At 33.5% G+C, this 19,125-nt stretch overlaps 1 protein-coding gene across 1 annotated transcript; it reads right to left on the bottom strand.

The window, feature by feature from the left end:
• Nucleotides 1-1,656: 1,656 nt before the first annotated feature.
• LOC132720923 (3-hydroxyanthranilate 3,4-dioxygenase-like) lies at nucleotides 1,657-18,680 on the bottom strand (the record flags this gene model as incomplete). The annotated part of the gene is given in 8 exon segments (XM_060705169.1): nucleotides 1,657-1,725; nucleotides 3,076-3,233; nucleotides 3,691-3,734; nucleotides 4,526-4,627; nucleotides 9,439-9,545; nucleotides 10,849-10,932; nucleotides 14,539-14,620; nucleotides 18,349-18,680. Coding segments are annotated over 8 exon segments (735 nt in total), but the record flags the coding sequence as incomplete, so codon positions are not given.
• Nucleotides 18,681-19,125: the final 445 nt, after the last annotated feature.

Genomic DNA, 19,125 nt, shown 5'->3' with positions numbered 1-19,125 from the left:
AGCCTCTGGAGCGAGTTGCTGTGTACCTATTTATAAAACAAAATACAATAATAATGTCACAATTATTTGAAAGACAGAATAACAAAGTTGAAAGTATTTATATCGATACAATAACCCTATACAAAAACTGATTAGTCTTAGCCTCCCAAGAAATTAAAAAATGTCATCACATAGGCAATAAAGGCAAAAATTGGGTGGCCTTGTTTTTATTTCAATTTTTTCCTCTTTCAAAATAATTAACTTCCTGAAAACCTCCAAAGATATCCAGTGAGTAGGAATCCGGCATTATTTGTTTCATTAGCAATCATTAGCCATTTCTATAGGTTCTCAAGGGGGTCAATGGTCTTTAAGAAACAGCAGAATTTTTTTCTTAAACAGTCTGAGACAAGTTCAATAAATGCAATTTTTGAAAACATTTTCATGGTTTTAGTAAGGCATTAAGTGATAACTAGCACATTTATAATGTCTGATTAAATAAAAAAATTGTTTTGATAATTGATGTCGAAAATGCTACAGTGCTGTTCGCATGTACTACTAACGCTGTTCCGTCATTAGTAATTTTCTATTAAAATTTCAAATGGATAAGCATGCATAAGCATCATGTATTATATTGGTAGATACTATGTTGAAAAAAGCGAGTTTGGTCTGGTTTTTGCAGGTTTAAATTTTTTGTACTCACAAAAATTTGCAAGTGATAAAAAAACCTGCCTGTGCCCATAAAGTTAAATGATCAAAGAGAACACTTAGTATGTGAAGTTTCAACCTATTGAGTATTCCTTTCAGTAGTTTTCGAGGTACCAATTTGCACACACAAACTTAACCCAAGTGGTGACAGCGACGGCGGACGCCAACGCCGGGGTGAGTACAATACCTCTCCCTATTCTTCAAGCAGGCAAGCTAAAAATAAAAACATTTTGTATCAATCCTAAATTAGTGATGAAATTGGCCAGGGGAATAAACTAAAAACTTACTCCTGGTTCTTGTCTGATCAGCATATTGTCTCCCACATTTAAAGTATATACTTTTCCTCCAGACTTCACAGTTACAGCTGCCGCTCCTAAATATCGCAAAAAAAGAAAAAACATCTGACATTTTAAATTCAATTTACAGAGAATGGAATGGAAATGAAATTTTTAAGACTGCTTCTTCCTGTCCTCATTTTTTCATTCCTAACTGCACAACTACCAGTGTCAGCTTCCATTTTTAATTTATTACAGCTACTTACTGTATTTTAGAATAGCAAGAAATACTATCGTCAAATCTGAACAACGATTCATGTTATTGTTCCAAAAATCATGAACCAAATCTAATGAGCCTTTCACATATCAGTTCATGTATAATCTTCCTGCTCAATTATAAGAATTTATAATTGATCCGCGCCATGACAAAACCAACATAATGCGTTTGCGACCAGCCTGCGCATCCGCGCAGTCTAATCAGGATCCATGCTGTTCGCTATCAGTTTCTCTACTTGTAATAGGGTTTGTAAGCGAACAGCATGGATCCTGATCAGACTGCGCAGATGCGCAGGCTGGTCTGGATCCATGCTAGTCGCAATGGCATTATGCTGGTTTTGTCATGGAGTTGCTCATATTATTATTAACATTTTACTAACCAATGATGTTTTCAGAAATTCTATATTTAATTTAAACTTACCAAAACCCAGATGAAAGTTTCAGCGACATCAATCTTGGCTGTGTTTTCTCCTTTTCCATATACATAGACCTATAGTCAAACAATTATCAAGTTTTTTTGTAATATTATACTTTATATAAATGCATTCCTTCTTTTTTATGTAAAAGTAAGCGGGCATTTTAATAATATAATATTCAAGATGAAGTCAGCATTTTGACAAAAAAGTGAAGTGACACAGTTTTGTTTTTGTCAGGTTACTAATATTTAGTGGCTTATAACCATCAAGAATATTTTACAAAACGTGCATTATACAAGGTGACTGAAAACAGTTTTCAGTACATTTTACAACAAACAATATGAAATCCTTCCTTGTTGAATTTTTACCATTATGATCTGGTAAAGTGCGGTATAATATAACTTATGAGGTCAGAAATACTGTGGGCTATTTCTTATATTATATAAGAAATAGCCCACAGTATTTCTGACCTCATAAGCCAGCCAAAAACATAGAAATGACCTCAGCCTTCTTCTTCAGTCTGTTAAATGTTTCATTCGTTTACTGATCTGTCAATGTAATGTAATAAGACCCCCAGTGCTTTGTACTTTTTCTAAATTATAAATTTGTCATTTGTTTGATCTGTAAGATTTTAGGTTGTACTGACACTGTAAGAATCATATGGTGACTTTTCAGCTTTACTGGTGAAGGAAGACTTCAGATTGGCCTCTTTGCATTGTTTCAGGCACAAGCAGGAACCTTAGTAGAACCACCAACCTCCAGCAACATAGATTCAAAGCTTAATCACATGAAAAAATCCAAAGTCTGTGATGGGATTCAAACCCATAGTGGTGAGGGGCAAAATGATTTAAATTCAGTTTCCTTAACCACTTAGCCACTGAGGCCCCTACAGACTCTTTTTCACCCTGTAACATCATTTCAGGCACAAGAAAACATCCAGATTGATGTCATCATTTAACCTTTCTGTTATCATTTCCAATACAAGTCTTGTGAAAAATTACTACAAAACGCACTTATCTTGAGGTCAAATTGCTTTACTGTGCATGAGAAAATTAATACAGTTTTTTTTTGCCTTTATAATCTTATAATATGAAGATCTTTTTATGTCTGTTTGGTTTAACAGGGCGCCAACACAGTAAAAGTTATATCGCACAGAAACAGATGATTTTGGCTAACCTCAGGTGTTACAAACTTCAAAGCAACACAATGGGTTAAAACCACCTCACCTGCAGGATCTAAGAGATGCATAGACTCAAGTTATTCAAACCCATTCAGTTGCCACTTACAATCACACAGGGATAAACAGTGGCTGCAATTCTTATGTCTCAACCATTGAAGGCAACCCCTCAGTCACAAGGGGTATATAAAGATCTAGTAGTGAATAGTAAATACTTTAAAAACAATACAACATACAGAATTTTTACCTGGAATTGATGAGTATAATCATCTCTTTCAAACAATTTGATGAAACCAGCGCTATCTATCTTAGATCTGTTATCTTTGATAAACTGCGCTAGAGGAAAAGGGTTCTGTAAAGTCAGGTTAAAGTTCAATTTCACTGGTGGGTTTTCAGGGATGGTGCCTGAAAAAAAATACAGTGAAAAAATAAGTAAAGATATGGCCATTATGTTAAAAGCATACATGTTTAACTTTCAATAGATTGTAAAAGCAAGAAACATGGTCTGGACTTTGAGTAAATGAAATTGTTGTGAAAGTTATGGACAAGTTCTATGCAGTATATGGAGTAACAACTTTTAGCAAAATTTTGCCCTCTGAAAATTGCATTAAAATCTTTTCAAGCCATGATTTTGGGACAATCAATAGCTCATGTGATTTTAAAGTATTTAAAGATGGAATTCAACAAAGTTGGCATGAAATGTGATGTACATGTACTTGCATTACTTTAGTCTTGCAGGGGAACCTAAGTACAACCACTGACCTTTAGTAAGCTTAACATTTTTTTCCCTATAGAATGGGCTTTAGTTATCAAATTATGCAAAATGATGAGCATAGTAGTTCTGCTAATTCTGCCTCATTACCTGGTAAAGGTTTTCCAGTTTTATGCTGTTCTGAGGCAAAGTACCTGAAATTTGGAAACACATTTATTAGCAGAAAACATAGAAATAAATAGATGAAGAGCATACAAAAGAAACACAGATCACACATATCAGATTTTTTTTTTTCAGCAACATAGGTTGCTCATTTATTTTCCCCGTAATAGGTGCAGTGGGTTTAGACGGAGAGCCATCCCCTAATGTTCCTTACATTAATATTTCATGGCATATATCATCATATATTTAAAACATTAAAGTGACATTATGCTCATTTTTTTCAATGTCAAGTTGAGACAAATCAGATTTTGGTATTGATAGGTGTACATGTACCCTTTTTAGTTATTCAAAAGTAACATATATTACCTACGCCATTATCCTGCAAAATTAATTCACCACCTCATTTTCATAATTGCCCACGGTCAATTTCATAGGTATTCAGATGAAAATTACAAGTGGGTCAGCCAACAGTATGATGTTATTAGTTATAAATATATTTGACAGGTTATATGGCTCTATATAAATGGTTGTTGGGGTTATATTGCAAACTATTGTTTATATATGGCCATATAACCTGTCAGGAATCTCTATAATGAATTTATAATATAGCAAGCATTTTTTTTTTTATTTTAGAAAAAAGTGAGATTTCTTCATAAATTGACAGCAGCTGGTATATATAAACTATATCAATGATACGATTATCCAATGAAAAGCAACATTACAAAATGTGCAGTATTATAAAGATCTAGCCTAGATCTCTTTACTGGTGGGAATAGCAAAGACTATCTAAATTTACTTTTGGTTCCCAGATTCAAAAAGTTACCTTTTAATGACTGGTGGCAGCTGGGTACCAAGATCTTCACAATGGAACCATTCCTCGTACAGGGAATCTAGTGTTGGTTTACCGTCTACTTCAATAAAATATCTAAAATATTGGTATACTTATTTAAAACTAACATATTTAATATCATGCAAGCAATAATAATAACATGGCACCATATGAACAAGAAGTATAACAAGACAACAAATGTGAAAAAACACAGTGACCTTCACCGTTTGGCATTGATAAAAGTGTAAACGTAGCCTATTTTTATAGGAAAGAAGTTTTGAATTTCAATAACGATATGCGCATCATATAGCTCAAATTGTCAACTTTCTATTGGTATATCACATGTTATTAAATGTTTTGTAGTTTTTGATTACATTCAAACACAAATTTTAAAGGGGAGTACAAACACACTACATCTCCCTCGGTACTTGCTAGCTTCAAGCTTTTATCGCAATCAAACCAAAATAAAAGCTTTAATCTAAATAACAAGAGCACTGGGTAAGGGAATGTAACTAAAAAATTTCTGGTTGTTTTAGTGCTTTCATTTTGCAATTTCTACAAAACAAAACTAATTATATTGGATTTTAATTCATTTTCTAAAATCAAATTCACTGCCAAAGGCTGCACTTAAAGATCTTTTATCAAAATAGATTTGATGTATAGCCACTTCCACTGATAAGCCGTATCCATGCAGGGCTGCAGATAACATTCGTATTTGCATAATTACCCAATTAAAATGTCAAAAAACGCAAAAGAAATAATAACTAAGGGTACGAAAAAGTAAATAAATTCTTATTTATGCAAACTACATTGGAACTTGTGCGTAAAGACTTAAGTTATACTTAACGCCGTACATCAGGCAGATCATACTGTTTCAACCTTTAAATTATATCAGGCAGCTTGGAAATCTCCTAGGCCAATAAATCATAAAGCATAGTAGTAAGTAGCTTTTTTATTACCATACTAAACCTACAACAGTCTACAACTAGAACTGCCTCTGTCTTGGCGTGAATACCCCCGCATACCACTTTGTCAGAATCAACAGTGGCCATTTAGAGCTCAAGGACAATCTCCCTGCCAAATCTGAGGTTAGTAAGCCAGTGCATTGCTAAGTTATGTATTCTACATGCTTCAAATGTGAAAATGTCAAAATCAATACAATGAGGACCTTAAGCATTTGAGCAGACAAGCTTATTGTAGTAAAAACCCCTGTGACCTTGACTTTTGACACAGTCACCTAAAAATCAATAGGGGTCATCTACTAGTCATAAACAACCTCAATACCAAATATGAAGACTGTTGACCAAAGCCTTCAAAGCAATTGAGCCAACAAGCTTTGTTAGTTCAAGGTCCTTGTCACCTTTGACCCAGTGACCTCAAAATCAATAGGGGTAATCTAATAATCATAAACAACCTCAATACCAAATATGAAAACTGGGTCAGAGGATTCTTAAGTTAATGGGCTGATAAGCTTTTTTTTAGTGAAGGCCCATGTGACCTTTACCTTTGACCTCAAAATCAATAGGGGTCATCTAATAATCATGACTAACCTCCATGCCATATATGAAGACAGTGGGTCAAAGGAATATTAAGTTATTAGGCGGGCAAGCTTTATTAGTCAAGGTCTGTCTGACCTTGACCTTCAAGGCCTGTCTGACCTTGACCTTTGACCCGGTGACCTCAAAATCAATAGGGGTCATCTACTCATCAAGACTAACCTCCATACAAAATATGAAGACTGTGGGTCAAAGGAATCTTAAGTTATTGGGCGGACAAGCTTTTTCCATTCAAGGCCCCTGTGACCTTGACCTTTGACCCAGTGACCTCAAAGACAATTGGGGTCATCTACTCATCATTACTAACCTCCATGCCAAATATGAAGACTGTGGGTCAAAGGAATCTTAAGTTATTAGGGGGACAAGCTTTTTTCAGTAAAGGCCCCTGCGACCTTGACCTTTGACCTAAAAATCAATAGGGGTCATCTACTCATCATGACTAACCTCCATGCCAAATATGAAGACTGTGGGTCAAAGGAATCTTAAGTTAATAGGCGGACAAGCTTTTTTCAGTAAAGGTTCCTGTGACCTTTGACCCAGTGACCTCAAAATCAATAGGGGTCATCTACTCATCATGACTAACCTCCATGCCAAATATGAAGACTGTCGGTCAAAGGGATCTTAAGTTATTAGGCGGACAAGCTTTATCTAGCCAAGGCCCCTGTGACCTTGACCTTTGACCCAGTGACCTCAAAATCAATAGGGGTCATCTACTCACCATGACTAACCACCATGCCAAATATGAAGACTGTGGGTCAAAGGGATCTTAAGTTATTAGGCGGACAAGCTTTTTCTAGTCAAGGTCCCTGTGACCCAGTGACCTCAAAATCAATAGGGGTCATCTACTCACCATGACTAACCTCCATGCCAAATATTAAGACTGTGGGTCAAAGGAATCTTAAGTTATTTGGCGAACAAGGAAAAAGCCCCGGACACCCGGACGGCCAGACGGACAACCTGATTCCAGTATACCCCCCTTACAACTTTGTTGTGCAGGGATATAATGAAGGTCAGAAATTTTGGGTAAAATACATGAACTCGTGCTTTAAAACCCCAATTGGTTAGAGAGGGTAGGGTAAAATATACAGAAATAGCTCTAAGGAAATAGTAAACAAGAGGGCCATGATGGCCCTGAATCGCTCACCTGACACAACCGCATCCAAGCAATGTCTTAAACAAGCATCATGGCCAAGTTTGATGACAACTGAGTCAAACATGTGACCTCTAGTGTGTTATAAAGATTTTTCCATATTTGGGCAATGTGACCTAATTTTTGACCGGACACGACCCATATTCAAACTTGACCTAGAAATCATCAAAACAACCTTCCTGACCAATTTCCAGGAAATTTGGATCAAAACTGCAGCCACTAGAGTGTTAAAAAGATTTTTCTATTTTTAGCTCCTGTGACCTTGTTTTTGACCGGACATGACCAATCTTAGCACTTGACCCAGAAATCATCAAAACAACCTTCCTGACAAATTTCCAGAATATTTGAATCAAAACTGCAGCCACTAGAGTGTAAACAAGCTTTTTCTATTTTTAGCTGCAGCCCCTAATCTGTTAACAAGCTTTTCTATTTTTAGCTCCTGTGACCTAGTTTTTGAACTGAGATGACCCATCTTCAAACTTGACTTAGATATCATCAAAACAACCTTCTTGACAAATTTCCAGAATATTTAGATGAAAACTGCAGCCACTAGAGTGTTAACAAGCTTTTCTATTTTTAGCTCCTGTGACCTAGTTTTTGACCAGAGATAACCCATCTTCGAACTTGACCTAGAAATCATCAAAACAACCTTCCTGAAAAATTTCCAAAATATTTGGATGAAAACTGCAGCCCCTAGAGTGTTAACAAGCTTTTTCTATTTTTAGCTCCTGTGACCTAGTTTTTGACCGGAAATGACCCATCTTCAAACTTGACTTAGATATCATCAAAACAACATTCTTGACAAATTTCCAGAATATTTAGATGAAAACTGGAGCCACTAGAGTGTTAACAAGCTTTTTCTATTTTTAGCTCCTGTGACCTAGTTTTTGACCGGAGATGACCCATCTTCGAACTTGACCTAGATATATCATCAAAACAACCTTCCTGACAAATTTCAAGAATATTTGGATGAAAACTGCAGCCACTAGTGTTAACAAGCTTTTTCTATTTTTAGCTCCTGTGACCTAGTTTTTGACCGGAGATGACCCATCTTCAAACTTGACTTAGATATCATCAAAACAACCTTCCTGACAAATTTCCAGAATATTTGGATGAAAACTGCAGCCTCTAGAGTGTTAACAAGCTTTTTCTATTTTTAGCTCCTGTGACCTAGTTTTTGACCGGAGATGACCCATCTTCGAACTCTACCTAGAAATTATCAAAACAACTTTCCTGACAAATTTCCAGAATATTTGGATGAAAACTGCAGCTACTAGAGTGTTAACAATCTTTTTCTATTTTTAGCTCCTGTGACCTAGTTTTTGACCCGAGATGACCCATCTTCGAACTTGACCTAGATATCATCAAAACAACCTTCCTGACAAATTTCCAGAATATTTAGATGAAAACTGCAGCCCCTAGAGTGTTAACAAGCATTTTCTATTTTTAGCTCCTGTGACCTAGTTTTTGACCGGAGATGACCCATCTTCGATCTTGATCTAGATATCATTAAAACAACCTTCCTGACAAATTTCCAGAATATTCGGATGAAAACTGCAGCCTCTAGAGTGTTAACAAGCTTTTTCTATTTTTAGCCTCTGTGACCTAGTTTTTGACCCGAGATAACCCATCTTCGAACTCAATCTGTATTTCATTGAGACAAACATTCTGACAAAGTTTGATGATGATCCAATCAAAACTGTGACTGCTAGACTGTTAACAACCCAATTGTTGACGACGCACGACGCACAACGCACGACGCCGGACATAGCCCCATCACTATACCTCACCTTGACCACATCGTGGTCAGGTGAGCTAAAAAACCTGATAGATCACAAAACAAGGGATTATCACCCAATATATACAAAATGTTATCCATGAAAATTTTGAATTTTTAAACGTATAGGCTGCAGCCTATTGTCTGGGAAATACAGTTATGAAGGCAAAGTTAAAGCATTTTTCATTCAAACTGGTTTATAGACACTCATTCGAATCCGTTCCTGGAACCAACCAGTACAGTACTGAGCAAAGAGTGTAAAGTTTCTTGCTCAAGGACACAACGACTTGCCCCTGACTGGCTTTGAACCCATGCGGCTAGCGATCATTAGATCACTAGTCCGATGTGTCACCAGTCGGCCATGCCGCCACACAATTTCATTCAAATTATAGCATTAATCTTGAAGTTGTCATTTTAAAATTACCTGAGACCATCTTTTTCATCCTCTGCTCTCTCTCTTTCTATTACTAAACCAACTGTGTCTGCCTGTCTCTGTGGGGAGTGGGCAATACTTCCAGGTAACAAGAAAATCTATAAATAGTAACAACAAAACTTAAAGGGAACAGGAAAATCTATAACTAGTAACAACAAAACTTCTGGGTAACAGGAAAATCTATAAATAGTAACAACAAAACTTCCAGGTAACAAGAAAATCTATAAATAGTAACAACAAAACTTTTGGGTAACTTGAAAATCTATAAATTGTAACAACAAAACTTCTGGGTAACAGGAAAATCTATAAATAGTAAAAACAAGGTAAAAAGAAAATTTATAAATAGTAAAAACAAAACTTTCAGTTAACAAGAAAATCTATAAAATTTAATAGTAACAACAAAAACTTCAGGTACGGTAACAAAAAATCTATAAATAGTAACAACAAAATTCAAGGCAACAAGAAAATCTATAAATAGTAACAACAAAACCTTTAGGTAACAAAAAAATCTATAAAAAGTAACAACAAACTTCAAGGCAACAAGAAAATCTATAAATAGTAACAACAAAACTTCCAGGTAACAAAAAAATCTATGGATAGTAAGATACATGTAGCTTAAAGGATCAGATTAGCAACTGACATAGATTAAAGACATAAATGTTTGACCTTCACCTATTGCTCTTCAGACAATGAGGCTATTAGCCTTAATGCAGTATGTCTCTAGATTTATGATAATTTTTCAGAAAATTCAGAAAGTATTTTCATTACTTAAAATGAATCAAAATGAGCCCATTTATTAACACTTGGTAAGAAATATCATAAAAAAATATCAAAATAAGTCAAGGATTGCATTAAAGAGCTAACCATCTAATAAGCTTAATAGGTAGAGTGTTGGACTAAGAATCAGGTGATCAAGGTTTGATTCCGTTGTGATTTATCATGAAATCCTTTCTACGGTCATATGCACTGTACCTCTGCTCTGGCATGTACAGATGCTATCAGTTCCTTCTGAAAGTGAAGTCACTAGTACTGGCAAACTGCCTTACAGCCGAGGTGGTTAAACTGTGCTATGATAAATTTAATGTGGCTTATTGCTGTGCTTGGAGTCACCCAGTGTAAGCTAACATGTTTAGTTTTTCATGGATTGTGAAAATTTTATATTTCCTCTTAATATACATGTATATGTTTTTTTAAAGTTTGATTTTATTTGTTTATTATCTGGAGGTATGCAGCTTTGACACTCTAAAGTATTATGAATATGAAAACGTAATTACCATGCTGAAATAGAGGCACTTGTAAAATAAACACTTGTGGATTCATCACTTGTAAAATGAATGGTAGGCATTAAGTATACTATAACATACTATAACTTAACTGAATTTTTACAACAAAAGTTTTTACCTCTCCTTCTTTGATTGGAATATCTTTGTGAATCCCTCGCTCAACAACTTTTAAACACATGTCCCCTTTAACCATGTAAAACAACTGAAACAAATATAAAACCATGCCAATTTATTGTAATGCAGGGTTCTTATTACCTTGTAGGTGACTGAGTTTATATTACATGCAAGTGAATTTACTTGTAGTAAAAATGCAAGTACATGTTTATTGTTATTTTATGTACAATGTAATTAGTAGAGCTGTCATCAATAGAAACGAGAAATTGAATTGTCTCATTGATATTTTTCTCTTGATCAAAAATCAATACACATCTGAAAAAATCGATGATTTTGATTAATTATTTAAATGTCTATAAATTATGACAAGAGCTGTCGGAGGACAGCAATGCTCGACTATTCGATAAAGTTGTCACAAGGATGTTTCATTGAGTATAACAAGAGCGATCAGTAATCACATGTGTCGCCTCATGATGGCAAATTTTATGTTGGGACAAGTTTTGTGACAGACGGACAGACATACAGACAGTGCACAACTAGACTTGGTACTGATCATTCCTGTAAAGTTTGGATAAAATTGCACCAGTAGTTTATGAGGAGTAGTCCGGACAAGCTTTTGTGTATCTGGCAACACACAGAAAAAAACACCTTTTTATCAAAGGGCCATAACTCGGCCAAAAATCATTCAACCGGAAAACCAGTGCAATATACGCAAGGACTTGAGCTACAGATCAATCCTGTAAAGTTTCATTGGAATTGCATTAGTGGTATAAGAGAAGTAGTCCGGACAAACTTTAAAAATAAAAATTATTAAAGGGCCATAACTCTGACAAAAATCATTGAACCGGAAAATGCTGACAATATGCACAACTAGACTTGGTACTGATCATTCCTGTAAAGTTTTGATGAAATTGCACAAGTAGTTTTTGAGGAGTAGTCCGGACAAGCTTTTGTGTATCTGGCAACACACAGAAAAAACACCTTTTTATCGAAGGGCCATAAATCCGCCAAAAATCATTCAACCAAAAAACCGTGCAATATGCGCAAGGAGGACTTGAGCTATAAATCAATCCTGTAAAGTTTCATTGAAATTGCATTAGTGGTATAAGAAAAGTAGTCCGGACAAACTTTAAAAATAAAAATTATTAAAGGGCCATAACTCTGACAAAAATCATTGAACCGGAAAATGCTGACAATATGCACAACTAGACTTGGTACTGATCATTCCTGTAAAGTTTGGATGAAATTGCACCAGTAGTTTATGAGGAGTAGTCCGGACAAGTTTTGTGACGGACAGACAGACGGACGGACAGACGACGGAGAAGTGATCCCTATATGTCGCCACTACTCCGTAGAGGCGACACAAAAAGGGGCAAAAATAAGTAAATAAGTAAATCAGAGTTATGGGACCTGTGCCAATCATGTTAAAAAATCACAGTGAAAATGTATGTTAAGTTTCATTCTATTCCCTTTAATAGTTAGGGAGATACCAGCTTACAAGCAAAATGTTAATCATGAGTTTCATTGAATATAAAAGGGGTCATTAATTTGGAAATAAGCAAATCAGAGCTGTCCGATGACAGCATGCTCGACAATTAGAACAGTTAACAAAATAATGACATAAGACTAATGGAAAGGACAGGTATTGAATACAGGTCTACCTTTTGACAGACCAGCACCCTACCTGTGCGCTAGCCCGGCTTGTTAAGTGGAAATGCATTATATATTTATCAGAATATTATTATGAACATGACTTTTGAAAAGAAGTTTGAAGTAATGCAAGTGAAAATTGAAATATTTATTCAAAAAGATTCAGTTACATATGAAACAACTCGTACCTTTTATTCGTATTCATGAATATACAAAATGGAAGATGCCGTCATAAGCTTAAGTTACCAATAAGAATCTGAATATCATAAAAGCAAAAAAACATTTGAACAATGTAATTTTAAGTTTTAACTTGATACCTGGTTTACTAAAAATGTAAATAATATTTTTGACACAGTTACTGTGAACCTCCTCTGGATTATTACAGACTCAGATCATTATTGTAAACAAGTAATGTAAGTATCATGGCTATATCTCAAAAGGTTATGTAATTTAATAAATGGAAAAAAAATAAAAATATAAAGTTAACAAGGGGAAAAAAATCAGCCTAAATGCAAGATACAATTATGGATCTTGGTCAGTGACCTACAATTATGACCCTAAATGCATAATTATGTGAAGTTTGAAATAAATATCTTTGATAGTTTTTGAGATATGTAAAACTTGCATGTAAACATTAAGTTAACCAAGAGACCAAGTAGAAAAGGGGAGATAAATCAGCCTAAATGCAAGATACAGTTATGGATCTTGGTCAGTGACCTACAATTATGACCCTAAATGCATATGTGAAGTTTAAAATAAATATCTTTGATAGTTTTTGAGATATGCAAAACTTGCATGTAAACATTAACCAAGAGACCAAGTAGAAAAAGGGAGACAAATCAGCCTAAATGCAAGATACAGTTATGGAACTTGGTCAGTGACATACAATTATGACCCTTCATGCATATGTGAAGTTTAAATCAAAATCTCTGATAATTATTGAGATATGTAAAACTTACATGTAAACATTAACCAAGAGACTAAGCAAAAAAGGGGAAGACAAATCAGCCTAAATACATGACACAGATATGAGTTCTGTTCAGTAATCATTATTTATGCCCACAAATATACATATGAAGTTTCAAGTTTGTATCTTTAATAGTTTCAGAGATATGGAAAACTTGACCAAGAAAAGGAGATTTTTTTAGTACAAAAAGGAGCATAATTCAGTCAAAATACATGGCAGAGTAATGGATCTTGAGATGTGACCTTCAATTATGACCCTGAGTACATGTGTAAAGTTTCAAGTAAATATCTTTGATAGTTCTTAAGACCTTTAACCTTTAACAAAAATTTCTAAGTTTCAAAGGGGCATAATAATGCAAATATTGTAGGCAGAGTTATGCAACTTTGCAAACTGATGTACATTGTTACTATAAAAAAAGTATTGTAAATTTCAATTGAATATACATGCAATAATTGAGATATTTGACTTTACAAAAAACTTTAACCAAAATTTCTAAGTTAAACAGGGGCATATAAATTCTGTAAATATTGTAGGCAGAGTTATCCAACTTGTCAATCTGATGTGCATGTTACTATAAATAAGTATTGTAAGCTTCAATTGAATATCTCAAGCAATAATTGAGGTATTTGACTTTACAAAAAACTTTAACCAACGCAGACGCCGACACGGACGTGGACGCCGGGGCGACTGCAATAGCTCTCCATATTCTTCGAAAAGTCGAGCTAAAAATTTACCCAAAACATATAATAAAAGCAGGTGGCCATGTCTAACATCAAGCTGTTGTTACAAAATGGACACATTTCAAAGCAGTGATAAAAAAAATAATCAGAAAATTATTCATGAACAGAGCATGTACATGTTTTTTACTAAAATCATTTAAACACTGGTATAAAAGTGAATTATATACAAGAAATTCAGAGTATTTATTGACAAATCAATGTATCATTGATATTTTTGTTATCAAATATTGATGTATCATCAATATGTTTTGGACTGAACCAATGACAGCTCTAGTAATTAGCACTTAAAGGGTTAAAATTTTATCATTTCTTCATGAAATATATTTAAATATTTTACCTCCTCCCCTTCCTCTATGTGATAATCCTTCCTCTGATTAGGCCCGCCCACATAAAATGATTTCATCTGTCCATCATTGTGCCTGAAATCAATTTAGAATGTTAAATTATGTAAGAATGATTTAAATACTAATGTACTATGTAATAATAATACTATGATAAACCTTCAAAAATGCAGAGTGTGTGCATTATGATGGTAAAACCCACAACTTAAGATGCACTATAATTATCTCCCTTTAAAATTTCTTTGAAAAAAAGGTGTAATGCAAAACAAATGTAACAAACATTTCACCATTAAAATGAATATGCAATGTACTAAAAGGCATATTATTTTAAACGACTATTAAGCAAAATTTTCAAACTCAAGGGCAAACAATCCAAAAATGAATTAGGTGAGCCCTATCATTTTTTTGCTTAAAATATTTCAGTTAGTCCTATCATATTCTAAAATCATTGTCTTTTAAGTTGAATGAATTCTACTTCAAATTTTCTTTCTGCCTTTATTTTTATATCCAACTATATAATGGCTTGAAAAGGCTGTAACAACATACAAAGTAATTTGTTGTTTATTTATAACTTTTAGAAATTTCACCCTAGTTCGTTATTTTCCATGTTTTATATGTTCTATATTTCCATGTTTCTGAAATGTTGTTATGAATGAGAGTAGCTAAAAATAGATACATAATAAATATGGCTTACAAATTAGTAAAAAGTCAAAGATGGGTATTGTTATACATTAGTGAAAGCGAATAAAAGACAGAAAGCTAATTCACCATAAGCCTGCTTGCAGCAACAGATTCTACCCAAGCAACTAGTGCGGACCAACATCAGCCAGCACAACCAATATCTATAATGGTCAACTACTAGTTATGACCAATCAATATGTGAAATATGAAGACATTAAGTCTGACCATATGTCTGCACTGTTCACTATTCAGTCTGTACACATTTTGAAATTCCCCCCCCCCCCCCAAAAAAAAAAAAAAAGAATGGTTTTGTTTAGATTGAAAAATGGATAATTTTATTTCAAATATTTTTCAAGAAAATTGTAAATTTTATTTTTTAATTATATTTAAAATTTTAATCACCTTAGTGCAATAACGAACTAACTGCTTTTAAATTTAGAAGGACTAATATTCCGTTAATGTGCACTAAGGCGACTAAAAAGTAAGACCAGTACACCCACAGGAAACCACAAAAATCAATTTTGAACCAAAGTACTAAAGATTTTTTTTTAAAGCTGATTTATCTGTGATTTTGTTTGTTTGTTTGTTTTGGGTTTAACATCACACCGACACAGTATAGGTCATAATGGCGACGTTCCAACTTTACTGGTGGAGGAAGACCTCAGGTACCCTTCTGTGCATTATTTCAGGCATGAAAGGGCACCTGAGTAGAACCACCGACGTTCTGTAAGCAAGCTGGATAATGCTTCCTCACATGAAAGAATCCAAAGTCTCTGTTGGGATTCGAACCCACAGCAGTGAGGGGCAACTTGATGTAAAAGACTTCATATCATTGCATTCATTCAACAGGGACTGAGTCTCGACTGAAGGTATTTATACAGGATAAGACTGTGAGTTTTCCCCCTTAATAATTACAATCATTATGCAAAAGAACCTAAAAATTTAAAGGTACATGTATTGTGGGCATCATATTTACATATGATCATGTAGAAAACATTTAAGTAAGTTTATTTCTCATAACTTAAGAATTAAATTATCTGAAATTGCCTTAGTTTAACCCTTACAGGATTGAAAGTCTTTTAACTCAAATTGAGCTAAGAATCACATAAAAAATCAATTTTCAAGTAAATAATGAGTATACCTTTAAAGTATTTAAATTTTTCTACTTTATTTATTTATTTATCTATTTTGCGCACAAGTATTTTTCATGTTTAGTACAGATTTAGTTTCTCTATGTAAGAATTTAATCTTTTATGTTTTTAGGATATTAGAACAATTTTATTAAGACAATTGTATCACCATCTTTGAAGACAAAAAATCTATTGATTTAGCTTTGTTTTTTTTTCTAAAGACTTCTCCATACAAGTTTATATTTAACAAAAACTGATTTTAATTCTATTTATAGTACAGTAAAGATTAACAGATTAAAATATAGCTGTTTTACAATTATGTCTGAACTTATTATTGTGCTGTAAACATTTCATTCAAAATGTTAAATCTTTAACATAAACACACTGACAGCATACTTCTTTTGTCTTATTTCAAAACTTATTATACCCACTGCTTTAGAGATGTGTTTTTTTGTTGTTTTTTTCTTTGGGTGGGGGGGGGAGGGTCCTGCATTTTTTTTTTACATAGGCATAGAAGGTAAATTTATACTAGCATAGAGATTTTTTTTAAACTTTGCATGATAAAAAATGTGCAGTTCTCACAAAAAAAGGTCTTTAAAACAGCAGGAATCTAATCCACCAAAATTTACATTTCATAATGTTATAGACTCCAAAAAAAACACACTGTTTCACCTAAATGTATAAATAGGCAACAACAAAAAGTCACATTTAACATTCTGCATGTCAGTATTTACTACATGGCAATAAATGCATGACATTTCAATGTAAATCAAATGTCAAAATCCTCACCGAGTTTTACACATAGAATACAATCGTTTTTTTCCTTTCCATCTGCTTTTATAGTTGTTTATGATATAGTTTAACAAATGTACATAAAACAATTAAACCTGATTAGTAGTAAATAATGTTTCTTTCCATTAACCTTTTACCCCACTTAATATCTTAAATGGACTTGTCCAAATTTCAATCTGGACAAGACCATTTGTCATCTTTAGGTAAAATCTCAAAAAACGTACTGACTAAACTTAACAGCAATCTAACAACAGTACAACACCTATAATTATGCTGGCTGATCTTGGCCTGCACTCGTTGCATGGGTCATAAGGTTAATATATATATCTTATATACATGCATATCTTCATTCCTTTGGGTTAAAGACATATTAAAGGGACTCCATCGAGGTTTTTTGACATGACGGGACTGGAAATTTTTTATTGAGAATATTACTCCATTTGATGTAGATCTATACTAATAACTTATGTGCAAAATTTCAGATCATTAGCTCACTCTGTTTTTCCAGAATTATTATTTCAATAGTAAAAAATGACCCAAAATTGAAAAGCGTTTAAACATACCAATGTTTTTCTTGTATATTTCTTATTTATATTTCTGTTTAAAGTGCTCATGTTTATCTATGTGAAAAATTAAAATGTTATGTTTTTAAGCTTATAAACCTCAGTGGAGTTCCTTTAAATACATGGCAAATTTCCAGTTTAACGAATGGTACAAGTGGGCATGTCTGAAGGAGAACCCAACCCTTATCCTTCGATCCACAAACTAACTAAAAAACTTCATCAAATGAGGTAGGGCAAAAAAATGGAAAAAGATATGAATTAAAGTTTGTGAACTTAACCACTTAACCATGGTGTCTCAAAATTACTTTAACAATGTGTCCCAAAATAACGTTTAAAGTAAATAACATGCTTAATGTGTCAACATCTACCTGTTTGTAGTATATACAAAATACTTCAACCATCTGACAACAATAAAATTATTAACAAAATATTTTTCCATTTATGACAGCAATTTTCTGATAAAATAAGAAAACCATAATGCCAGCTTAAACCAAAATAACGAACATTTGATTAAGATAGTCTTTAAATAAAAAATAATAAATGCCAATTATGATATTTATAAAACTATGTATATCATTTTTCCATTATTATGTACATAAGTGATTATTTATGTGTGAAAAATAAGAAAAAATGTTCTCACATCATTTTGTTGCACACTGGTGGCAAGAAGAATTTCTTGTTTTCCTCTATCCATCTGTCTGTATTGTTAATCACAGGCTCTGTCGACATTTTATTTTATGGAAGTTTCCCTTACAAAAGTTAAACTTTATCTCCAAACTGTGCCAGTCTGTGGTCGTATAGGTCAAAATAAGGAGGTAAATAGAACTTGAAAATAGGTAAGAAGATTTTATGATTTATTTCCCCTTGATTGGGAAAAAAACAAAACAAACAAGCAAATTCGTTGAATTTATAATTCCCCCACTGAGTACTGACTACTGGTTATTACTATTAAGGTATTACCATCCTAATGCCTTACCTCCACTTTGAAGAGTATTCAAATAGGCTAGAACTACAGTAAACTACATTGAAACTGAGGGCCATGTGTTCAAACCTTTTTTTTCTTTTAAGTTTTAACGTTATTTATGTATCTCTCCATCCATTTTGGGTAGAAAAAAGTGTTTATTTTTTTATTATTTAATTTATATAGGTACTTATTGGCTAAATAATGCTAAATCTAGTAATAAATATGGTACCTGATATTTTCAAAGTGTAATAAAATCAAAACTAGACGGTAAAAGTATTTAATATTTTACAAGATCAACCAATATACTTTTTAAAAATTTAGGGAAACTTTGAAAACAGGCACTCATTCGGGTAAATTTTAAGGATTTTTTAATTTAGGCTCCCTTAGTAGGAAAATGGTCAAACACGTGTTAAAAATGGGTGGGGTAGGGTAACATTTTATACATATTTTATA

This window comes from Ruditapes philippinarum, unplaced genomic scaffold, assembly GCF_026571515.1.
Source record: "Ruditapes philippinarum isolate M1 unplaced genomic scaffold, ASM2657151v2 ctg715_1_1_1_1, whole genome shotgun sequence".
NCBI lineage: Eukaryota > Metazoa > Mollusca > Bivalvia > Venerida > Veneridae > Ruditapes > Ruditapes philippinarum.
Note: the sequence above shows the minus strand (reverse complement) of the source record. Positions and strands in the feature narration are given on the sequence as shown.